The sequence below is a fragment of the Aethalodelphis obliquidens genome, unplaced genomic scaffold (genome assembly GCF_003676395.1).
Source record: "Aethalodelphis obliquidens isolate GAN/ISIS:26980383/991018 unplaced genomic scaffold, ASM367639v1 scaffold2, whole genome shotgun sequence".
Lineage (NCBI taxonomy): Eukaryota > Metazoa > Chordata > Mammalia > Artiodactyla > Delphinidae > Aethalodelphis > Aethalodelphis obliquidens.
The window spans coordinates 75587015-75604503 of record NW_020837946.1 but is presented as its reverse complement, the minus strand read 5'-3'; the positions used below and the strand labels follow the sequence as shown (position 1 = coordinate 75604503).

The following is a 17489-nucleotide window of genomic DNA, read 5'->3' as shown; positions in this document are numbered from 1 at the left end:
TAAATAGGTAGCAGCTCTCTATGAATAAATTAGATACAACTTTTACTTTCAGATCAGTTTTGAACAATAATTGCTACCTTAACCGGAAATTTGAATTGCTGAAGCACCCACTTTGTAAGTTGAAAGAGGAACCACGTAACAGGGAAATGGAGGGTTTTAATGCAACCCTAATCTACCCCTGGACTTTACTAATCCCCAGGGCCTCTTCTGTTATCTTATGGGGAATATGAAGATGATCTCTGGAAGACTGGGTCATCACTAACATGGGTGAGTTTACGCTGTCATTTTATTGAGTGAACACAAAGCTAAATGAAAAGTATTGAGAGTTTTCCCTGAGTAAAAACTGGGAGGGATTCTAGAAATAAGTGTGTATAAAAAGGACATTCTAGTTTCTAGCGGTTGTTGTCTTTATTTGTGTAATTCTTCTTCACTCGCTCCTCTCCAAATAATCACATAATATAAAGCAGATGTCCAGCTCTGCCGATCCCAGCTTGGCTGTCAGCCGACGTGGCCACACAGGTTCATGGGTGATGTGCTCTGCCACTGGTTAATCAGTAATCTTTGTGAGAGTTTTAATTTTTGTGCTCTTTCTTCTTCCCTCCTTTTCTTTCTTCCTCCCTCCCTCCCTTTCCCAGTTTCGTTTTTAATTCATGAAAGTATGATAAATAGTGGCGAAGGAAGATTTTCAAGACAGAATTTTTACATTCACACCCACATTCGTAGAAAGCTGTAGAAACATTATTAATGAAAAAACTTAAAACATTAATGGGCTTAAGACCATTTGGCCCCAGACCCTTCCATGCATGTTCATTATTTATGAGTGTGGGTGGTAGGATTGGATGAAACCGCAGTCAACCCACACTGCATCCTGCTTTGCCCAGGTGCTTTTCCAAGGAGGGCAAGATCCTCCTGTCTGCTTGCATTCGGATCTACACGTGTTGGGCTCTGGAGATTTGTGAGAGTATAGGGGACAAGGGGGTCCTAATCTCAACTGTCTCTCTTTGGTGCCAAAGAATGGGGCCTCTGAGTGGGGGAGAAAGATTGATGATACTTACATGCGTGACATTTCCCAGGGACGCTCCTGCACTAATAGGTATGCAGTTCCCAAAATTAGTGTTTCCCAATCCTAGCTGTGTTGTCAGAACCACTAAGGGAGTTTTTGAAAAATACTGATGCCTGGGCCCTATGCCCAGAGAATCTGATAAAATTATGGGGGTGCAGTCCCGAGGTGATTCTAATGCACAACTGAAAAACTATAAACAGGACAATCGGAGTTCAGAAAATTCTGTATGTTGTTCTACTCTTCTTTCTAACCTGGGACTCCTGCTGTGAAAAGTTGCTTGATTTCTGTTCTCAATCTCTTGATCATCTAGGATCTTTCGTAACTTCTCTTTTACTCTCTTCTCCTGTCCTATGCCCAACTGTTCCATGACTCCTGTCTCTCTCTCTCTCTCTGTCAAGCCGCCTCAGTCTTGGAAGATGCTAAAAGAAGTTTTATATGTATATATATACACACACACACACACATATATATATATTTCTACCCTCTAGAAGACTATAAATGAAGCCAAGATCAACATGGCCATGGGCTATTACTACCCACCCCCTGCCCCTGCAAAAAAGAGAGATTCGTGTCATTGTACCAGGACAAAACTGAAGATTTACGCACACAGTTAGTTAGATTATACTAGTATTTCTGGATATTTGTAACAAAACTTCTGAAAAGACCCTGATAAAGTCCACTTCTCTGACTGGCAGCCTTGGATGTTTGCCATTTGATCTCCCTTCAAGAAAAACCTGCCTTCGGCTGGAAGGAGTGCATGGCATGGGTTGGCTTCCAGCTACGGCACCTTTCCCAGTCTGATACAGATTTCAGCCAAAGTCATGTTTTCCTGAGGGCAGCCCTCAGCCAATGACAGCTCAGCAAGCCTAGGAGGACACAGCCAGCTATGCTCAACACTGTACTGTTCCAATGGCCAACTTTTGCTCCCCATTGGCAAATTTGCATAAAGTCTGAGTGTCTCTCTATTCAATTCTGTTTTCTCTCCTTTCTTTTCATTAGTGTCAGATCAGCATCACAGCCTAAAGGCTCCTTCTGCTTCATCCTGTCCCTTCCCGTTTTATCTTAGGTGTTACCCCTAAGAAACCTTCTGCCTTCCTAGCTTTGTCTTGGTATCTGCGTCCCAGATAAACTGTACTGGCACAATCTGTCATTCTAACATTTTAATGAAAATTACAAAAGTTGCATTTTTATTTTCCAGTAGTGAAAAATAATTACAATCTTTTTTGTATCCACTAGCACAGAAGGTTCGTGTGAAAAATTTACTCTATCACCTTCAAAATGCTACTGTTTGTATTTTTTCTTACAATATTTTAGTGTTTGTAACTTTCTATGAATATAATTTATTTCTTATCTTATTCCAATTATGTAGAAATGTTACCTCCTAGAAATCTTATTAAAATTCTATCTTCAGATTTCTAAAATAAAGTCATTTGGACAGAGGGAATTTAATGCTTTAAAAATGTTAAGTGATTCCAGTTTGATAGGTTTGGAAAATTCACCTTCGCTGGAACAATACTTCTTAAAGAGACTTGTTCTTCTGAACGTTAATAAAACAATCTTCTTCCTTTAGATGCTTACCACATTGTATTACTTATTATTACTGTTGCTGTTAACATATTTGTTGGCATTATGTTGTCATCATTTCTGACCTGCACAACCCTTGGCATGGCACTAGGCACATGGTTTATGCACATTAAATGTGTATTGTGTTGAACTAAGTAGGATTCTTGTACATATTTTGACATCTGGGACTTCATCCGTATTCTCAGGGGAGAAATCCTCAGAAGTATTGATATAACTTCAACTGACACAATAAAGAAAGGAAATTATTTTTTCCTTAACACCCTTCCAACAAATCTTTGAGTCTGTTAAACAATTATTTCTTTTCTAACAGACCTCGAGTTCTGGAGGACTTTATTTTAAAGTCCTTATTCTTTCATAAACCAGAGTATTCCCATGTATAGCTTTGGAGTAAAGAGAGGGTTTAAGTCAGGAAAACCTTGCTAAATAAATGGTCTCCAAGTGACAATGGCATTTTGCCTTTCTCTGAATCCTCGGGCGGAGGCCAGAGTTTGGAGCCAAGATGAAGGGCTGGATGAGTCATCTGCTATGGTATGGCAATGCCTCTGTTCTCAAATCTGCGCAATCAAATCTCAAACTGATTTCTCCCTTTCATTTCTTTTCCTTCTTTTTTTGGCAAGAGAGAAAATAACTTCGGTATCTTTTTTTAGGAGGGTTGAAAAAAAAAAAGGAACACCATTCTATTGCCCAAAATTGCATACAGAATTTCAAAGAGTGACCTCTTCCCAGATATAGCAGAGCTTATGGTGGTAATGGGAATGTGTCACCTTTTGAAGCGTAAGACCTTCAGATCCCAAGCCTGCCCATCTCTTCACCGGACTTTGGAGAATGGTAGGATTAGGAGTAAAGGAGTATTAAATATAATACCATTTTCACCCGGGAGTAATTAATATTTCTGGCCATGTGGACTATTTCATGGTGGGAGTCACAGTGGCAATAAGTGAATGACGAGGAGATGGACTCCAGGTATGCTGAGATGTTCAAAGGTTTGCTTTTTTCACTGTTGGCAGATTAAGTCATTTTTAGAATTTGGACTTCTCAGGGGCAGAGGTTTTTTTCTTTTACATTAAGTCTACTCTTTTCTGCACACTGTTCTGTTATATAATAGGGTGAGTGTATGTGCAAAGTCATGCTTTTTCAGTATTAAAACACAGAATCATATCCTTCATTTTTAAAGTTACAGTTATTTGTGTTATTACTAATTTTGGACACAGCAAATAAGACATTGCCAGAAACATTTCTGGGAAGAATAAATATGCAGCTTGTTTAGAACTGAGTTTGTTGTTAAATATAGCTTTGATCTCCCCTCCACCCTGCCACCACCCCAGCCAAGAACTGCTTGGTAGTTTGTTTACAATCTACCACCCTATCTTTAAATGTTGGACTCCAAATGTGTATTGTGTATTCTGTAGTTCTATTTTCCAGGTTGTTCTGGCTTTGTGGCCTTGGCTGAAATTGTGTGCCTCTCCTCCCTTTGACCCATTCTCTTCACAGTGTTTCACTTCAGTTCATCAGACAGCACCTGATTAGGTGGCCTTCTGTCATCCATTCCCTACACATCCCGCCTGGCCTCAGCACCATGGGGCTGGCTGCCATCCAGAACCTCATCATGGAAGCAGCTGTCCTGACAGAGGAAGATGCGTTTGGTTCATCTTTAAACATTTTCAAGGAGTTGGACTCAAGGTCACAAATAGGCCAAAGGCTCAGTCACGTTTAAAGTGTGACATGATGGCATCCTGAAAAATCTTTTATCAGGCAATACTCTTTCTCTCAAAGAACAGAGACCTTGAAAATGGGCAGACATGTTTTGGAATCCCTGCTCTACCATCTTGCTAGCTATGTCATGGAAATACTAACTGCAAAGCTCCAAGTAAGTTGCCTGGCACGTTAAAGTAGGCTCAGTAAATTTTAGTTCTCTCTAAAAACGTATTAAATATTTATCATGTGCAAGGCAAGGTTGGGTAGCTGGAGTGCTAGATGGTATCAAAATAGTAATAGGTGGATGCTCAGGGTGCTTACTATTTTATAGGGGAAATCTTGGTAAATTCTCAGCTCAAATACAGGCTAGAAAGTAAAAACCACATTGCAAATCTAGGGGAATGAGAATTCAGAGAAGGGATGGATTACGGCTAGTGGGAGGATAAGGTAAAGGTGGGGGAGATAGCACTTGAAGTAAAAGCTGAAGGAATTTTTCCCTTCTCTTGTGTGTACATTAGAGATGGTAATTTGGACTTTGTAGGGATAGAGAAAGAATCCTTAAGTGACAGGACTGCAGTCGAGCAAATGCAGTTAATGTTTGGGGAATTGTTAACAATCAAAGTTGGCTGGATCAGAGCCCACATTAAAGGGAAGGTAGGAGATAATTCTGGAAAGATAGGTTAGGCTATATTCTGGTGGACCTTAGATCTCAACCTGTATGAGAAACGTGGTGGAGTGGAGGGAGACCCTGGCTACGGAGCAAGAATCCTAGACTCCTTTCTAGGCACCTGGGAAGAGATAGCAGAACAACTAGGTTCTGGAGATTCATTATTTTGGGTTCAAATCTCAGAGTTTCCACTTATTAAGTCTGTGACAGTCAGCAAGTTATTTCCCCCTTCTAGCCTCTAGACCAGACCATGTCTCTTGAAGTATAAAATTATTTGTTTATAAATTTAGTTGTTGGAAAATGGCAAAGGTTTTCAATAGAAAAGTGTTTTTTTAAAAAGTGGGAATGTTTAAAAGCTTGGAAATGAAATAATTAAATGAAACTATCAGAGAGCTCTTCAGTTTCCATGCCACTGCTAAACATATACGATTCTAAGGAGACAGATCTAGTAATACTACCTAGGACAGTTTGAAGGAGTAGAAGACTAAACGCAAGAACATCATCTGACTTTGGGTCTAAAATGAAATGGGGATTTGAAGAAAGTTAGTACCATTTTTAAAAGAGAGATATTGCAGTGGGGCAGTCAAAAGGATTTGGCACCTGATAGAATATCAGTTCTAAAGCTAACAAGCACAGGAAGGATTACTTTGTTTTAATTTATATGCTCTTTTATATTAAATTATTTAAGTGACCTGATTTAGTGATGACTTTTAATTCTGCATTACTCAATGCATGTGGAGTTTCTAGTGACATATGTATATGGGTATGTGTGATTGATCCAGCAAATACTTATTGTGGACCTGGTATGTGACAGGTAGTGTTCTAGGTGTTGGAGACAAGGTCCTTGCTCTTATATTCCAGGACTCTGTTGAAGAAAATAGTGGCTAGAAAAAGAAGTGTCATGAAGATGAACTAAGATGATATGGTAGGGGGTACCTGGAAAGCTAGTGAAGGGGCTCCTTTAGGAGGATGCATTCAGGCTGAGCTGAATGACTGAAGAAGCCAGCAACGTGGAGTGCCAGGGCAAGAACGTTCCAGAAAGAGAACACAGATAGGCAAAGGTCCAAGAATGGCGAGTATGCCTCAGTGGGTTTCAGGAATTAAAAGAAGCCAGCCTGACAAAGGCATCATGATTAGGGGGAGAGTAGTCAGAGATAAGAGGAGAATATGTGTTAGTTCCCAACTTGGGGCCAACTCCAAACACTTATTCCTCATCTCTTGGCCTTGTTGCAATTTTACAGCCCAGTCTATGACATCCTTTGCAGCAAAAGGAGTTAATAAAACCACATTCATTCTCTTTTTCATGTACCAACTTTGGCAAAATGTTCAAACTCCCAATTTTTCAGAGTAGAAAGCTGGGGGTCAAAGATGTTTAGCAACTTGCTCAGGGTCACACAGTTTGTAAATGGCAGGGCCAGAACTCAACCAGGTCTTATGATCCAGGCCCAGAGCAGTTTCTGCTTCCCACAGTGTCACTTTCCCTTCTTATGTAATCCTAAAGAATCACAGTCACTGACCTCTTATCAGAGAGCCCGCAGGAGATGTCTGTAACCCAGGATAGGCGTTTTAACCAAAGTGAAAGAGTCCTCTATTTATGGCTGACAAGGTACAGGGCTTACCTGCACTAAGGTTTAGAGACAGAGAATTAGAAGGGAGCACCTATTGGCAGCGAATTGGCAGAATGATTATGTACTTGTTTTCCTTTGCCTGGGAGCCCTACAGCAGCCCCTTGCTTTCATAACCCCATGATTTGATAATTTTCCAACAAATTCAGTTTTATGTGTTTGGACTGAATGGAATATGCCATAAGAGACCATAGCATCTTAGAACAAACATGAAATGTGGTAAATACACTGATGTTTACGCATGGGCACTGTATTAGCTGTTTCTGCACTTTGCCCCTCCATTAAGTTAACTGCCAGGCCTGGGCCATTACAATCCAGCCTTGTTCCCTCAATTACAGCCACACATTAACTCCGGACATTCCAAGTCTTTCCAATAGCCATTTTCAGGGAGGACCGTGAGCTTTCCTAGGAGTGCCTCCCCTCCTTTCTGTTCCCATCTTGAGCCCCCTCTGCTACTTGCAACTCTGAGTTCTGAACAGGCTTATCTCGAAGCCAGTCGGGATCCCTGTTTATGATGCATCCTCAAACCCAGGCATCCGTTTACACGAGAGCCCTAGTTAGAGAGGCATATCGTACTTCTCTCCTTTCAAAGAGCACATTTGCTGCTTGCTGGGGGCTTTCTGCCTGAGGCAGGGGGGCGAGGAAGGAGAGTTCCTTTGGGAGCAGATTTAGAGTCGCTTCTCATTGGAGGGGCTCGCTTTTTCCTGAGCTGCCAGACACTGCAGGCTCAACTGAGGCGCGGAGGTGCAATTCAGGCTGGTGAAACAGTGGAGGAAGGCAGGGACAGGCGGGGCTAGCGCGGCTCTGCAGCGGATCACAAGCACCAACACACACACCGCTCTCCCGCCGCCCCCTGCTCGAGCCTCGCTTCATCTAACCGGGGCCACAGAGACGCGGACAGGGAGCGGGGGACCGAGGAGGGGAGAGGACAAGGCAGGAACCGTGAAGCAGAGGAAAAGCTGGAGCGGAGCTGGTATTTCACCTGAGAGTCTGACCCGCATCCCGAGGCTCAAACCCCCTACAGCTGCACCGTTGTCGCCTGCTGTGAGAGCACGGCGCCAAGGAACCCCCGAGTCCCGCTCCCAAGTCGTTCTGTGCCCGGCGCGCCAGGATCCTTCTGGTGGGGGGCAGCGCGGTGCCCTCAGGAAGGTGCGGAGCTTGGGGGACCGGCGTTGGCGCCCGTCGTGGTGCCCCAGGAAAAGTAGGGGCGAGGAAAACCGCCTTCAGGGCAGAGTGCGAGGCCAGGCTGCCGCTGCCGCCGGCCGCGCCGCCTCCTGCGCTCTCGCCTTGGGTGAGTGCTCGGCTTTAGCGCACCGCCGCGTCTCTGCAGCGCTCGGGGGCGGCCTGAGGGCCCCGGTGGCGCCCGCGGAAACTCAGCGGCCCGCGGACGGCAGGCGGACGCGTGTCCGGAGTCCGGAGCGGGGACTCTGAGCCCGGAGGGCGTGGGTAGGGGCTGCTGTACCCGTGCCCGGCAGACATGCCTTTGGGCGGGATTTGGGCCAAAAGATAGGAGGCGGGAGCGCCGGAGGGAGCCGGGAGCCGTCCCGCAGGGCGGGCGATCGGGAAGCGGCGGGGAGGGGGGGAGGGTCTGGTCCGAGCAGGTAGCGCCGCTTCGGCAGCCCGGCGAGTTGGCCATCAGTCTTAAAACTGTCAGTTTGGGAGCGCTGCAGGAGAGTCAGGAGGGCTGTGGGAAGGCAAGAGGGGGCCCCCGGGATGCCGGTGGTGAGGGAAGAAAAGAGAGGCCTCGAAAAGCTTGGGGGCACATTTGCGCTCGGGTTCCTGGTCCTTGCAGCCCTCCTGCCTTGAGTGTGGGAGAACACTTTTTTTGTTTTAAGACTCAGCGTGGAGAGAAAGCCTCCGTCCCAGGGGAGGAGAGGCGTCTGCGGGGGGCAGAGACCGCAGCTACCTGCCGGGTGCGCCCCCCGCCCCGGGCACGCAGGCGTTCGTCCCCCCTTTCTCTCCCGCTCCCACCTCCTCATTGGTGCTGGTTTGCAGCGCTCGGCTCCTGCGCCTTCGCTTCGCGTTTGAATCTGGCTCGCCCCTCCGTATTATGTCTGCACTCCGAAGGAAATTTGGGGACGATTACCAGGTAGTGACCACCTCGTCCAGCGGCTCGGGCTTGCAGCCCCAGGGGCCGGGCCAGGGCCCGCAGCAGCAGCTTGTGCCCAAGAAGAAGCGACAGCGGTTCGTGGACAAGAACGGCCGGTGCAATGTCCAGCACGGCAACCTGGGCAGTGAGACGAGCCGCTACCTCTCGGACCTCTTCACCACCCTGGTGGACCTCAAGTGGCGCTGGAACCTCTTCATCTTCATTCTCACCTACACCGTGGCCTGGCTCTTCATGGCGTCCATGTGGTGGGTGATTGCCTACACTCGGGGCGACCTGAACAAAGCCCACGTCGGCAACTACACGCCCTGCGTGGCCAACGTCTATAACTTCCCTTCGGCCTTCCTCTTCTTCATCGAGACCGAGGCCACCATCGGCTATGGCTACCGCTACATCACCGACAAGTGCCCCGAGGGCATCATCCTCTTCCTCTTCCAGTCCATTCTCGGCTCCATCGTGGACGCCTTCCTCATAGGCTGCATGTTCATCAAGATGTCCCAGCCCAAGAAGCGCGCGGAGACCCTGATGTTTAGCGAGCACGCGGTGATCTCTATGAGGGACGGAAAACTCACGCTCATGTTCCGAGTGGGCAACCTGCGCAACAGCCATATGGTCTCCGCGCAGATACGCTGTAAGCTGCTCAAAGTAAGTGCTACCCGCCCCCTCCCCACCTGGCGACCGCCAGCCCTCAAACCTGGGAATTAACTCACCTGAGAGCCACCCTCAGGCTCCTAGGCTTGCCTAAAGCCACAGGTAAACTTCCTTGTTTGGGAGCTGGGGAGGGCGTGGAGGACTGGGCAAAGAGAGTACAACTGACAGTTCTGTTCTTTTCCCACCCACTCTCGTGCTCTTATTTATTTTATTTTATTCTTATTTATATTCGTCGGATGTATTTGTGTCACTTTCTGGACTAGTAACGCCAGCGGAGTGGTGTTGGCTCCTGGACCTCTGAGGTACACGAGTGCCCTATTCTCCTTCCTACCCTTGCTGCTTTGCTCTTTGGAGAGCTTTTGAGTTGTTGTCAATAGGCTACTCCAGTAAACTTGAAGTATTAAAACTGAACAGCTTTTAGTTTGAAGAAAAAGGTGCTGAAATTGCTTTAATTTTCACTTAGGGCTTTTCTTTCTTTCTTTTTTTTTTAATTTCTTTTTTCCCCCTAGTAGTATTTAGCAGGTGGATTATTCCTTCAGACCCAAGAACATTTATTCTAACTCTATCTGTGGTCATCTTTTTTAACAAGTACACAGACCAGAGAAGCAGTTTATAAAGTGGAAAAACAACACCTGGTTGTTTTCAAGTTTTATTTTTACCAAATATTTTCCTAGAGAAATATTCTGTGAAAGCGTGAGTGCTTTTCCTTTAGAGTCTCTTATTAATTTTATTCTTAATTGCCTGTTTGTATGAAGCCTTTGTCAATTACAGATTTCACTTGAAGCTTTTCAGCATCCATTAAATAAGATTGCTTCCTACCATCAGCAGTGTAAATGCTAAAAGAAATTGCTCATGGAGTGATTATTAAAGGAAGGTCCATCTAGTCGTTAGAGGGCACCACTACAAACAAGAAGAGAAGCCCACTCTAATCACTCATCCAATTAGAGTCTAGGAATGAGGGATATGAGCCCAGTTCTCTATGTGTTCTTTACAATCCATCTTTTTGAGGGATTTGCCTTAGTTTTCAAATGTTCATAAATTGAAAAGATGACCTCAATACAGTCTTAAAAATTTATCTGAGATTGCATGGAAGAACCATAGCCCCATTCAGAACTTAGCATTAATAAAATGAAAACCTGAAATATTTAAGTTGAGATTTTGCCTTTGAGATTTCAATTTTACTCTACAGGTCCTCTATCGTTTTACACAGCCTCAGTTTATATGGTAGTTAAAAGTGGTCCAATGTGCTTTAAAAAAAATTTGTTTCTTGTGTCATTTTCATTACTCATTTACAAGGTCTTACCCTAATTATTCTTGACCATCTTGCTCAGTATAGTGTTGGACTTAAAGCAGCTCAGTTGTCCTGTCACTCCACATCATATGCATATTTACTATGCTACAGACAGTAAACAAACTAATTGTGTATAGCTTACTGGAAAATTTTCAACCTGGTTCTGCTGTATATGTTAATTAAGATAATGGTGAATACATAATTTGAGTAGATCATATTCTTTATAATTAACTCCAATGGGCTGCATGTAATTTTTTTTTAATTTAACTTAGTATCATGCTATGGACCACATTTGAACTGAGTTGTTTGGATCAGGCTAAACATGTTGTAGACATGTTTGTTGCAGGGGTGTTTGTTGTATGTGCCTATTTCTATGAATAGAACAAGATATATAACTCTCTTTTTAGGTTAGGCCTACCAGCAACACTTTGTAAATGTAGTGCAAAAGTCTCTGTCGTGGAATCCATGTTCATGTGTCACTTTGAGATTGTTACTGAAGAGTAGTTTATCATCTTGATTGGTGTATTGGAAACTTAAAATTAGACTTTAAAGGTCAGTTATTGCTGTTCTCTAGTTTTTCAAACATATAAATACGTTTATTAAAACAAATATCTTTTTGAGGAAACATATTTAGATGTTTTTAGACTATCAAATTTTATTTTAACAAAATCAGAAATAATTAGAATTAATCTACACAGTAGGTTCTTGTTTTTGTTTTTGTTTTTTTACAAAGTTGTAGTGAATCTGAAGCACCCAGTGTCTACAGTGGTTCAGGACACTGATAGTGATTTTTATGCAAGTATCACATATACCACAAGGAGTGTCCTGATCAAACAAAAAAAAAAGATTTCTACTGTTGGCAAACTTGGAGCAAGGTGCTATATTAACACAAGGTGATAAAAACATCTAATTAAAACAATATGTATAATGTTCTTATAAAATTTTTTACTTTTGATTTGTTGGGAAGATGTCAGTGCTAAAAGTAAAAATAATTGGCATGTGGAGTCAATTTATATTTAAACAAAATTATGGTGAAATTCTGTCCTGCTTTTTTTGTGAGGGGAGAGGGTTGATCAGTGGCAGCTCTTCATCCAACCAGTTACTGTAGTTTGCTTGAAGTTGATTTGTCCTGTAGCCATGGTGATTAAAATGAATTCTCATAGCTCTTGTCATTTCCTTAGACTTCATTTAAAAGGAGCCATGTTTTATTAGGAAACTAATAACATTCGGCAAAATCAGAGGGAAGATTTGCCTTTAATAAGTGACTCTCATTTTCTTTTAGGGACTGAGATGAAGTGATCCAAAACAGCCAGTTATATTTTTAAAGAGAAGCTATAACAAGATCTTAAAGTAGTAATATTTTGATATTGGTCTTATACATCCTTACTAAATATTATTACACATATTCAGTTTCTTCTCTTAACTCATGTTTGACATTTTAAATGTAAAATTTATGTATCTTTAATACAGAGAAATACATAGAATTTTAAGGCAACAAAACCATAATATTTAATAATAGTAATTACAGTCTATATGAGTTCTTCCTATTACCTAATTTAATTTCATTTATATTTTTCTATTGCTGTTTTCTTATTTGCTGACTAAAAGCTTATTCATCAGTATTACTATAAGAATTATATTTGATGATTTAAAGCACTTCTATTCTTGTAAAGAATAGAAAAATAAGAACATGCATATGACTTTCTAATCCTGGCTACTGTGAAGTTTTCTGTGCATTTTTTTTTTTGAATTCTGTGTCTTGATGGAAGTTTTTCTCTTATAACTTCTCTAATTTTTAATTGTTGTTAACTTATATGAAAGCAAATTTTATTTCAACTCTATTCCCATCTTCCAAGCTTGCAAATACTGAAATTTATTTCAATATTTAATTATAGATCTTCCAACTTTATGCTTGGAGCAATCAGTCCTTTTTTAACTTGGGAAAAAAGAAAGCAGATTAAATAAAAATTTAAGAATATAATTGGAAGTTATCCTTTAAAATTTATAATGTTATTATGAATATAGCTCTAGAAAGCTCTTTTAAGATGAATGTTCTTTCTCTTTTCCTCTTTTCATCCCCATGAAGACGTTTTATTTGAATTTAATTTTTTTAACCTAAAATATAGGAACTAATGAATAGCAAGGTCATGTTAAGTTAATATGACATCCAGTTTAAAATTTTAATAAAAATGCTTGGATTAAGGAGTTGAGACTAATGGTTGATACATTGGACCCTGTAATTCAGTGTTGGGTTTAAAGGATTTGGAAATCTCACTCTTTCCTATAAATCTAATACTAATGGTTGACTGGCCTAGACTTCCATCTTATTAGGGAAAGATTTAAACTTTTTGATGCATTATTCAAGAATTTGCACACTTATTATCCAAAAACCATCCCAGTTACATGTATACATATGTGTGTGTATATATATATGTAGACACTCAGTCAAACCTTATTTACATAAAGTAAACATAAAATCAGTTATTGTTAGACATATATTTTGAAATTAAGAGGTAAGGTTAAATTTTTCTCATGGAAGTATAATTTTATATCTTCATATTTTTATTCATGGCATATAGTCATCATCTTCCTTTCCTAGGATGTCAGCTATGCAACCCTTAACTTTCACCTAATGAAAGGTAATGATGCCCAGTTATCTTCTAATATATCACATACATTATTTTTATACTCATCTTTTCTATTCTCCATTTATATGGATACTCAGAATTGAATGCTATCTAGTTTCCTCATATGAATGTGATCCAGTGCAGATGCAATAAAAAACAAAATTGCATCTGCAAAACTAACAAGCTCATCATTTTTTTCATATATCTTAATATTTTGTTAATCTTTTAACCACAGTGATTCCTGGACCACTTGATTCCTGATTTTTTTCATATATTTATTAGTTTGCCTTCATTCCATACCTTGCACTTTAATGCAGTTATGGTTTTGACTCTATATGACCCTATTCTGTATGACTGACTCTTTTCTCCAATTGGTCTTGGTCAATTTGCACTTTAGTTTTAATCTTGAGATCATTAGTTATCTCCTTTAAAAAATTAATTCACAATGAATATCTATTAAAAAACTCTTCTTCTGAACATCGTACAAGTGGTTAGTAAAAAGATTCAAGGAGTCTAAGACTGAGTACCCCAGAACTCTTGGGGCTAGATCTTATAATGGTCAGTGAGTGTTTTTAGGTGGGTTTATTATGTCTTTAAAAAAGAAAGTACAGTTTCTATGGAGTCTAGCTTTGCCTTCTCTGACACAAGTACAGTAATTCTGTAATAGGTATAGAACTTGGGTTCTTTTTAAAGACTATAATTACTATTCTTCTTTTAAATAGTAGTAATATGTTGTTTTGTTTGTTTTTTTATTTTTAATATGGTTCCTGAAAAGGACAGGGTGGCTTGTGCTCAGGGGAATACAGTGTGAACAGAAATAGGGACATAAAGACCCAAAAATAAACAGTAGTAGGTAAGAACAAATGATGAAGAGAAGCAGGAAAAAGCACTTGATGGATTTGAGGGTGTTTGTTTGCTGAGTAGGAGGGGAATGTGCAAGTAGGGTTACAAATCCTGTCCACAGTTATTATTATAAATTCCATAAAAAGTCCTCAAGGAATTATAAAGCTGTTCTTTCATTTAAATAGTATAGAAGCCTCACAAAATTTATTACAGGATAAATTACATTCCATCTATAAGTTACTTTCTTTTCATAAAAGTGAACATATTTTTATGGGATAATTGGCTTAGCATTAAAAATCTTTATTTTAGCCTTGATGTTGGTCATATTTTTTTCCACCTGTGTATTGATGGAATTTCAAACTTAAGGAGTCAAAAGAGGGGAGTTCCCTGGTGGCGCAGTGGTTAAGAATCCTCCTGCCAATGCAGGGGACACAGGTTCAAGCCCTGGTCCAGGACGATCCCACATGCCGTAGAGCAACTAAGCCCATGCACCACAACTACTGAGCCTGCACTCTAGAGCCCATGAGCCACAATTACTGAGCCCGCGTGCCACAACTACTGAAGCCTGCGTGTCTAGAGCTCATGCTCTGCAACAAGAGAAGCCACTGCAACGAGAAGCCCATGCACCGCACCGAGGAGTAGCCCCCGCTCGCCGCAACTAGAGAAAGCCCGTGTACAGCAACGAAGACCCAAAGCAGCCAAAAATAAATAAATAAAATAAATAAATTTATAAGAAGTCAAAAGAAATGTACAACTGTAGACAGTCCAGATGAAATTCTAGGTCCACACTTTCTTCTACCTGACTTTAATTTTGGTCTGAGTCCCAAAATCATTGCCAGAAATGCTTTGAGTCACAAGGAATTGTTGTTCTTTATACTGGTACCTGCTTTTGGCTCATTTCCAAATTTTAGATTCCACGTAGTACTCTGACCTCATTGCATGTAATTTTATTTCTGACTTCAGCATATATTCAACACACACACACACACACACACACACACACACACTGCACATTTAAAGAGGAGAAGTGACATTACAGATAAAATGGTGGGGAGGTGGTAGGCAAGAAGGGCTGCCCTCTCTGTCTTCAACTATGTTTTCCTTTCTGGACCACTGGCCCTCATTACCTTTTCCAGTAGGTACGTGTGAAAAGTGGTGGTGGTGGTGGGGGGGGTGGATCAAGCCTTAGAATATTATAGAAGTACATCTCAAGAGTCAGATGTTAGAGATTAAATTTTTTTTTTTTTAAATTCCTCTAGCTTCCCTCCGAGCTAGGAAAGAGCACAATGGCTATAATTAGAACACAATAATGGGTTGGAGAGATGGGAGAAAGGCAGCAAAGAGATTGATTGTATTGGTGAAGTGTGTCCCTGCTGAATGAATGTGGGCAACCGATCACAAATATCCCAGAAGGAGGATGGCGAAATGTGGATCTCCTTATGCCAAGGGCAGTTCTAAATGTGTATCCAGAGCGGGGTGTGTGTGTGTGTGTGTGTGTGTGTGTGTGTGTGTGTGTGTATGTGTCTTTGTCTTTGGATACATACGCTACAGTCCTTTATCTGTAATAAGAAAGCTGTCTGTCTGTAAAGTACATGATGATAATAATCCCTTCTAGGCATCTGTGACTTTTGATTCCCTTTCCACCTGTAGTCAGAAGTTGTAATTTATTATCTTGCAGGCCTTTTTGGACTCTCAGGGAGTTCAAAGTCATTTGACATTAGCTGCTTCTTTGAAATTAGTACATGTAACTATAAAATGAGGCACAAACCTTAAGTTCTAGACATATATCCATGTGGCATATAATTAAAGTGTGTGTAATAGAAATACTACATTTCAATAGCAATATTTTTATTACAAAGAATAACTTAGAAATTATTGCCAAAATCTAAATTGCACACAATCATTTCAAAAAATCCAGGAGGTTCTACTTATAATGTTTTTGGACACTAAATTTAAACAAACTTTATGCCTTAGAGTTCCTTGAGTTTTGTCTTAACTCTCAGAATTTCCTATAATGCAACCAACCAGAAAGTCTTTAAAATGGCAGAAAAATCTTTATTTCCTTCCCCAAAATATTTCATACAATTGATAATAAAAGTTGTATGTTAAGTTATTCTCAAGTGCTAGTGTTTTCAAATTATGTTCTAAATTTTTAAGAATTACCAGTTTTCCATGAACTGTTTTCCCTTCCACCTTTTCCCCACTTATTTATTCAATAGTTTCAAGATTTTAAATGATTATTTCATCAAGTAAAGTCAACCTTAGAAATTTTAATAATTTATTGTATCACTCTTCACCTTAAGCAATTGTTTAGAATTGTTGTTGATCTCGACTGTATCTATTTACATATTATCCAGGAAAAGGTCATGGTTCTGTGTTCCCTTTTGGAATTAGGAGGCTTATAGAACAAGAGGAGATAATGTAGACCAGGGACAAACTGCTCTACTAATGAAAGATTTCTTCTTTTATCATAATTCTTAAGATGACATAATAAATAAAGGTTAAATTGGTTTTTACCTACATTTTTTATGCCTATTATCAAAATTTCTGGGTGAAATATGGTAATTGGTATCTAAATAAGAGAACTAGAAATGGATGAAATATCATTGCTACTGATTTATTACATGCTCAAGGTACAGATCACAGTTTAATTTTATAAAGGCACATCCATAACTCCTCTTTTTCCTTTGTATCTTTTATGTATGTGTTACAGTTCCTTGAACAAAAGTTCTCTAACTCCACTTATACCAGTTGAGAGAGTATAACTTACATATGCTTCTTTTCCCCCCTTGCTCCAGAAAAATCTCTGGAATTGCCCCAGAATTAGAAAAGCCTAGATTAGAATTCCTTGTAAACCTAGAGTAGAATGTGCATGCTTCTGCAAATGTATTTGGTAGAGATATGTCAGGTTCTGGGACATCCTATTTGCCTGAGTATTGATAAGATAACCTTGCTCTGCCCAGGAGCTCAGACTTCAAACAATTCCAGTGCTCCAGGCACCTGCCAAACACCCTTTCCTCCTCTAAACAGAAAAGCTTTCTCTTTAATTCACAGTGAGTAATAGGCTTCCCAGTCTATTACAGAGTCAGAGAAGCAAACAAAAATCAGGGAGGTAAGCATATTGATAGTTGAAATATCTGTTGGCCTAACAAAAAGGAAGAAGACGTGAAAGATAAAATTGTGGATGTATGTAGTACCTCAGTGTCATTTAAAGTAAGATTAAATTTATCCACTGGAAAATAATTTTTAGTGAATAAGTAGGGAATTTCACTTATCGGAAAAAAGATGTAAGTGTGGAAAACATCTTTCAAAGAAATGAAGTATTATTTTCCCCAT

The 17489-nt window shown here is 40.6% G+C and overlaps 1 protein-coding gene across 2 annotated transcripts in view; it reads left to right on the top strand.

Annotated features, from left to right (window-relative positions):
• The first annotated feature begins 8376 nt into the window (after positions 1-8376).
• KCNJ3 (potassium inwardly rectifying channel subfamily J member 3) overlaps positions 8377-17489 on the top strand; it is a 162117-nt gene continuing 153004 nt past the window's right edge. For both annotated transcript variants that reach the window (XM_027131133.1, XM_027131141.1), the window contains exon 1: positions 8377-9386. In XM_027131133.1, the coding sequence (XP_026986934.1) occupies positions 8685-9386 (702 nt within the window). In that variant the 5' untranslated portion in view covers positions 8377-8684. The remainder of the gene's footprint in view (positions 9387-17489) is intronic.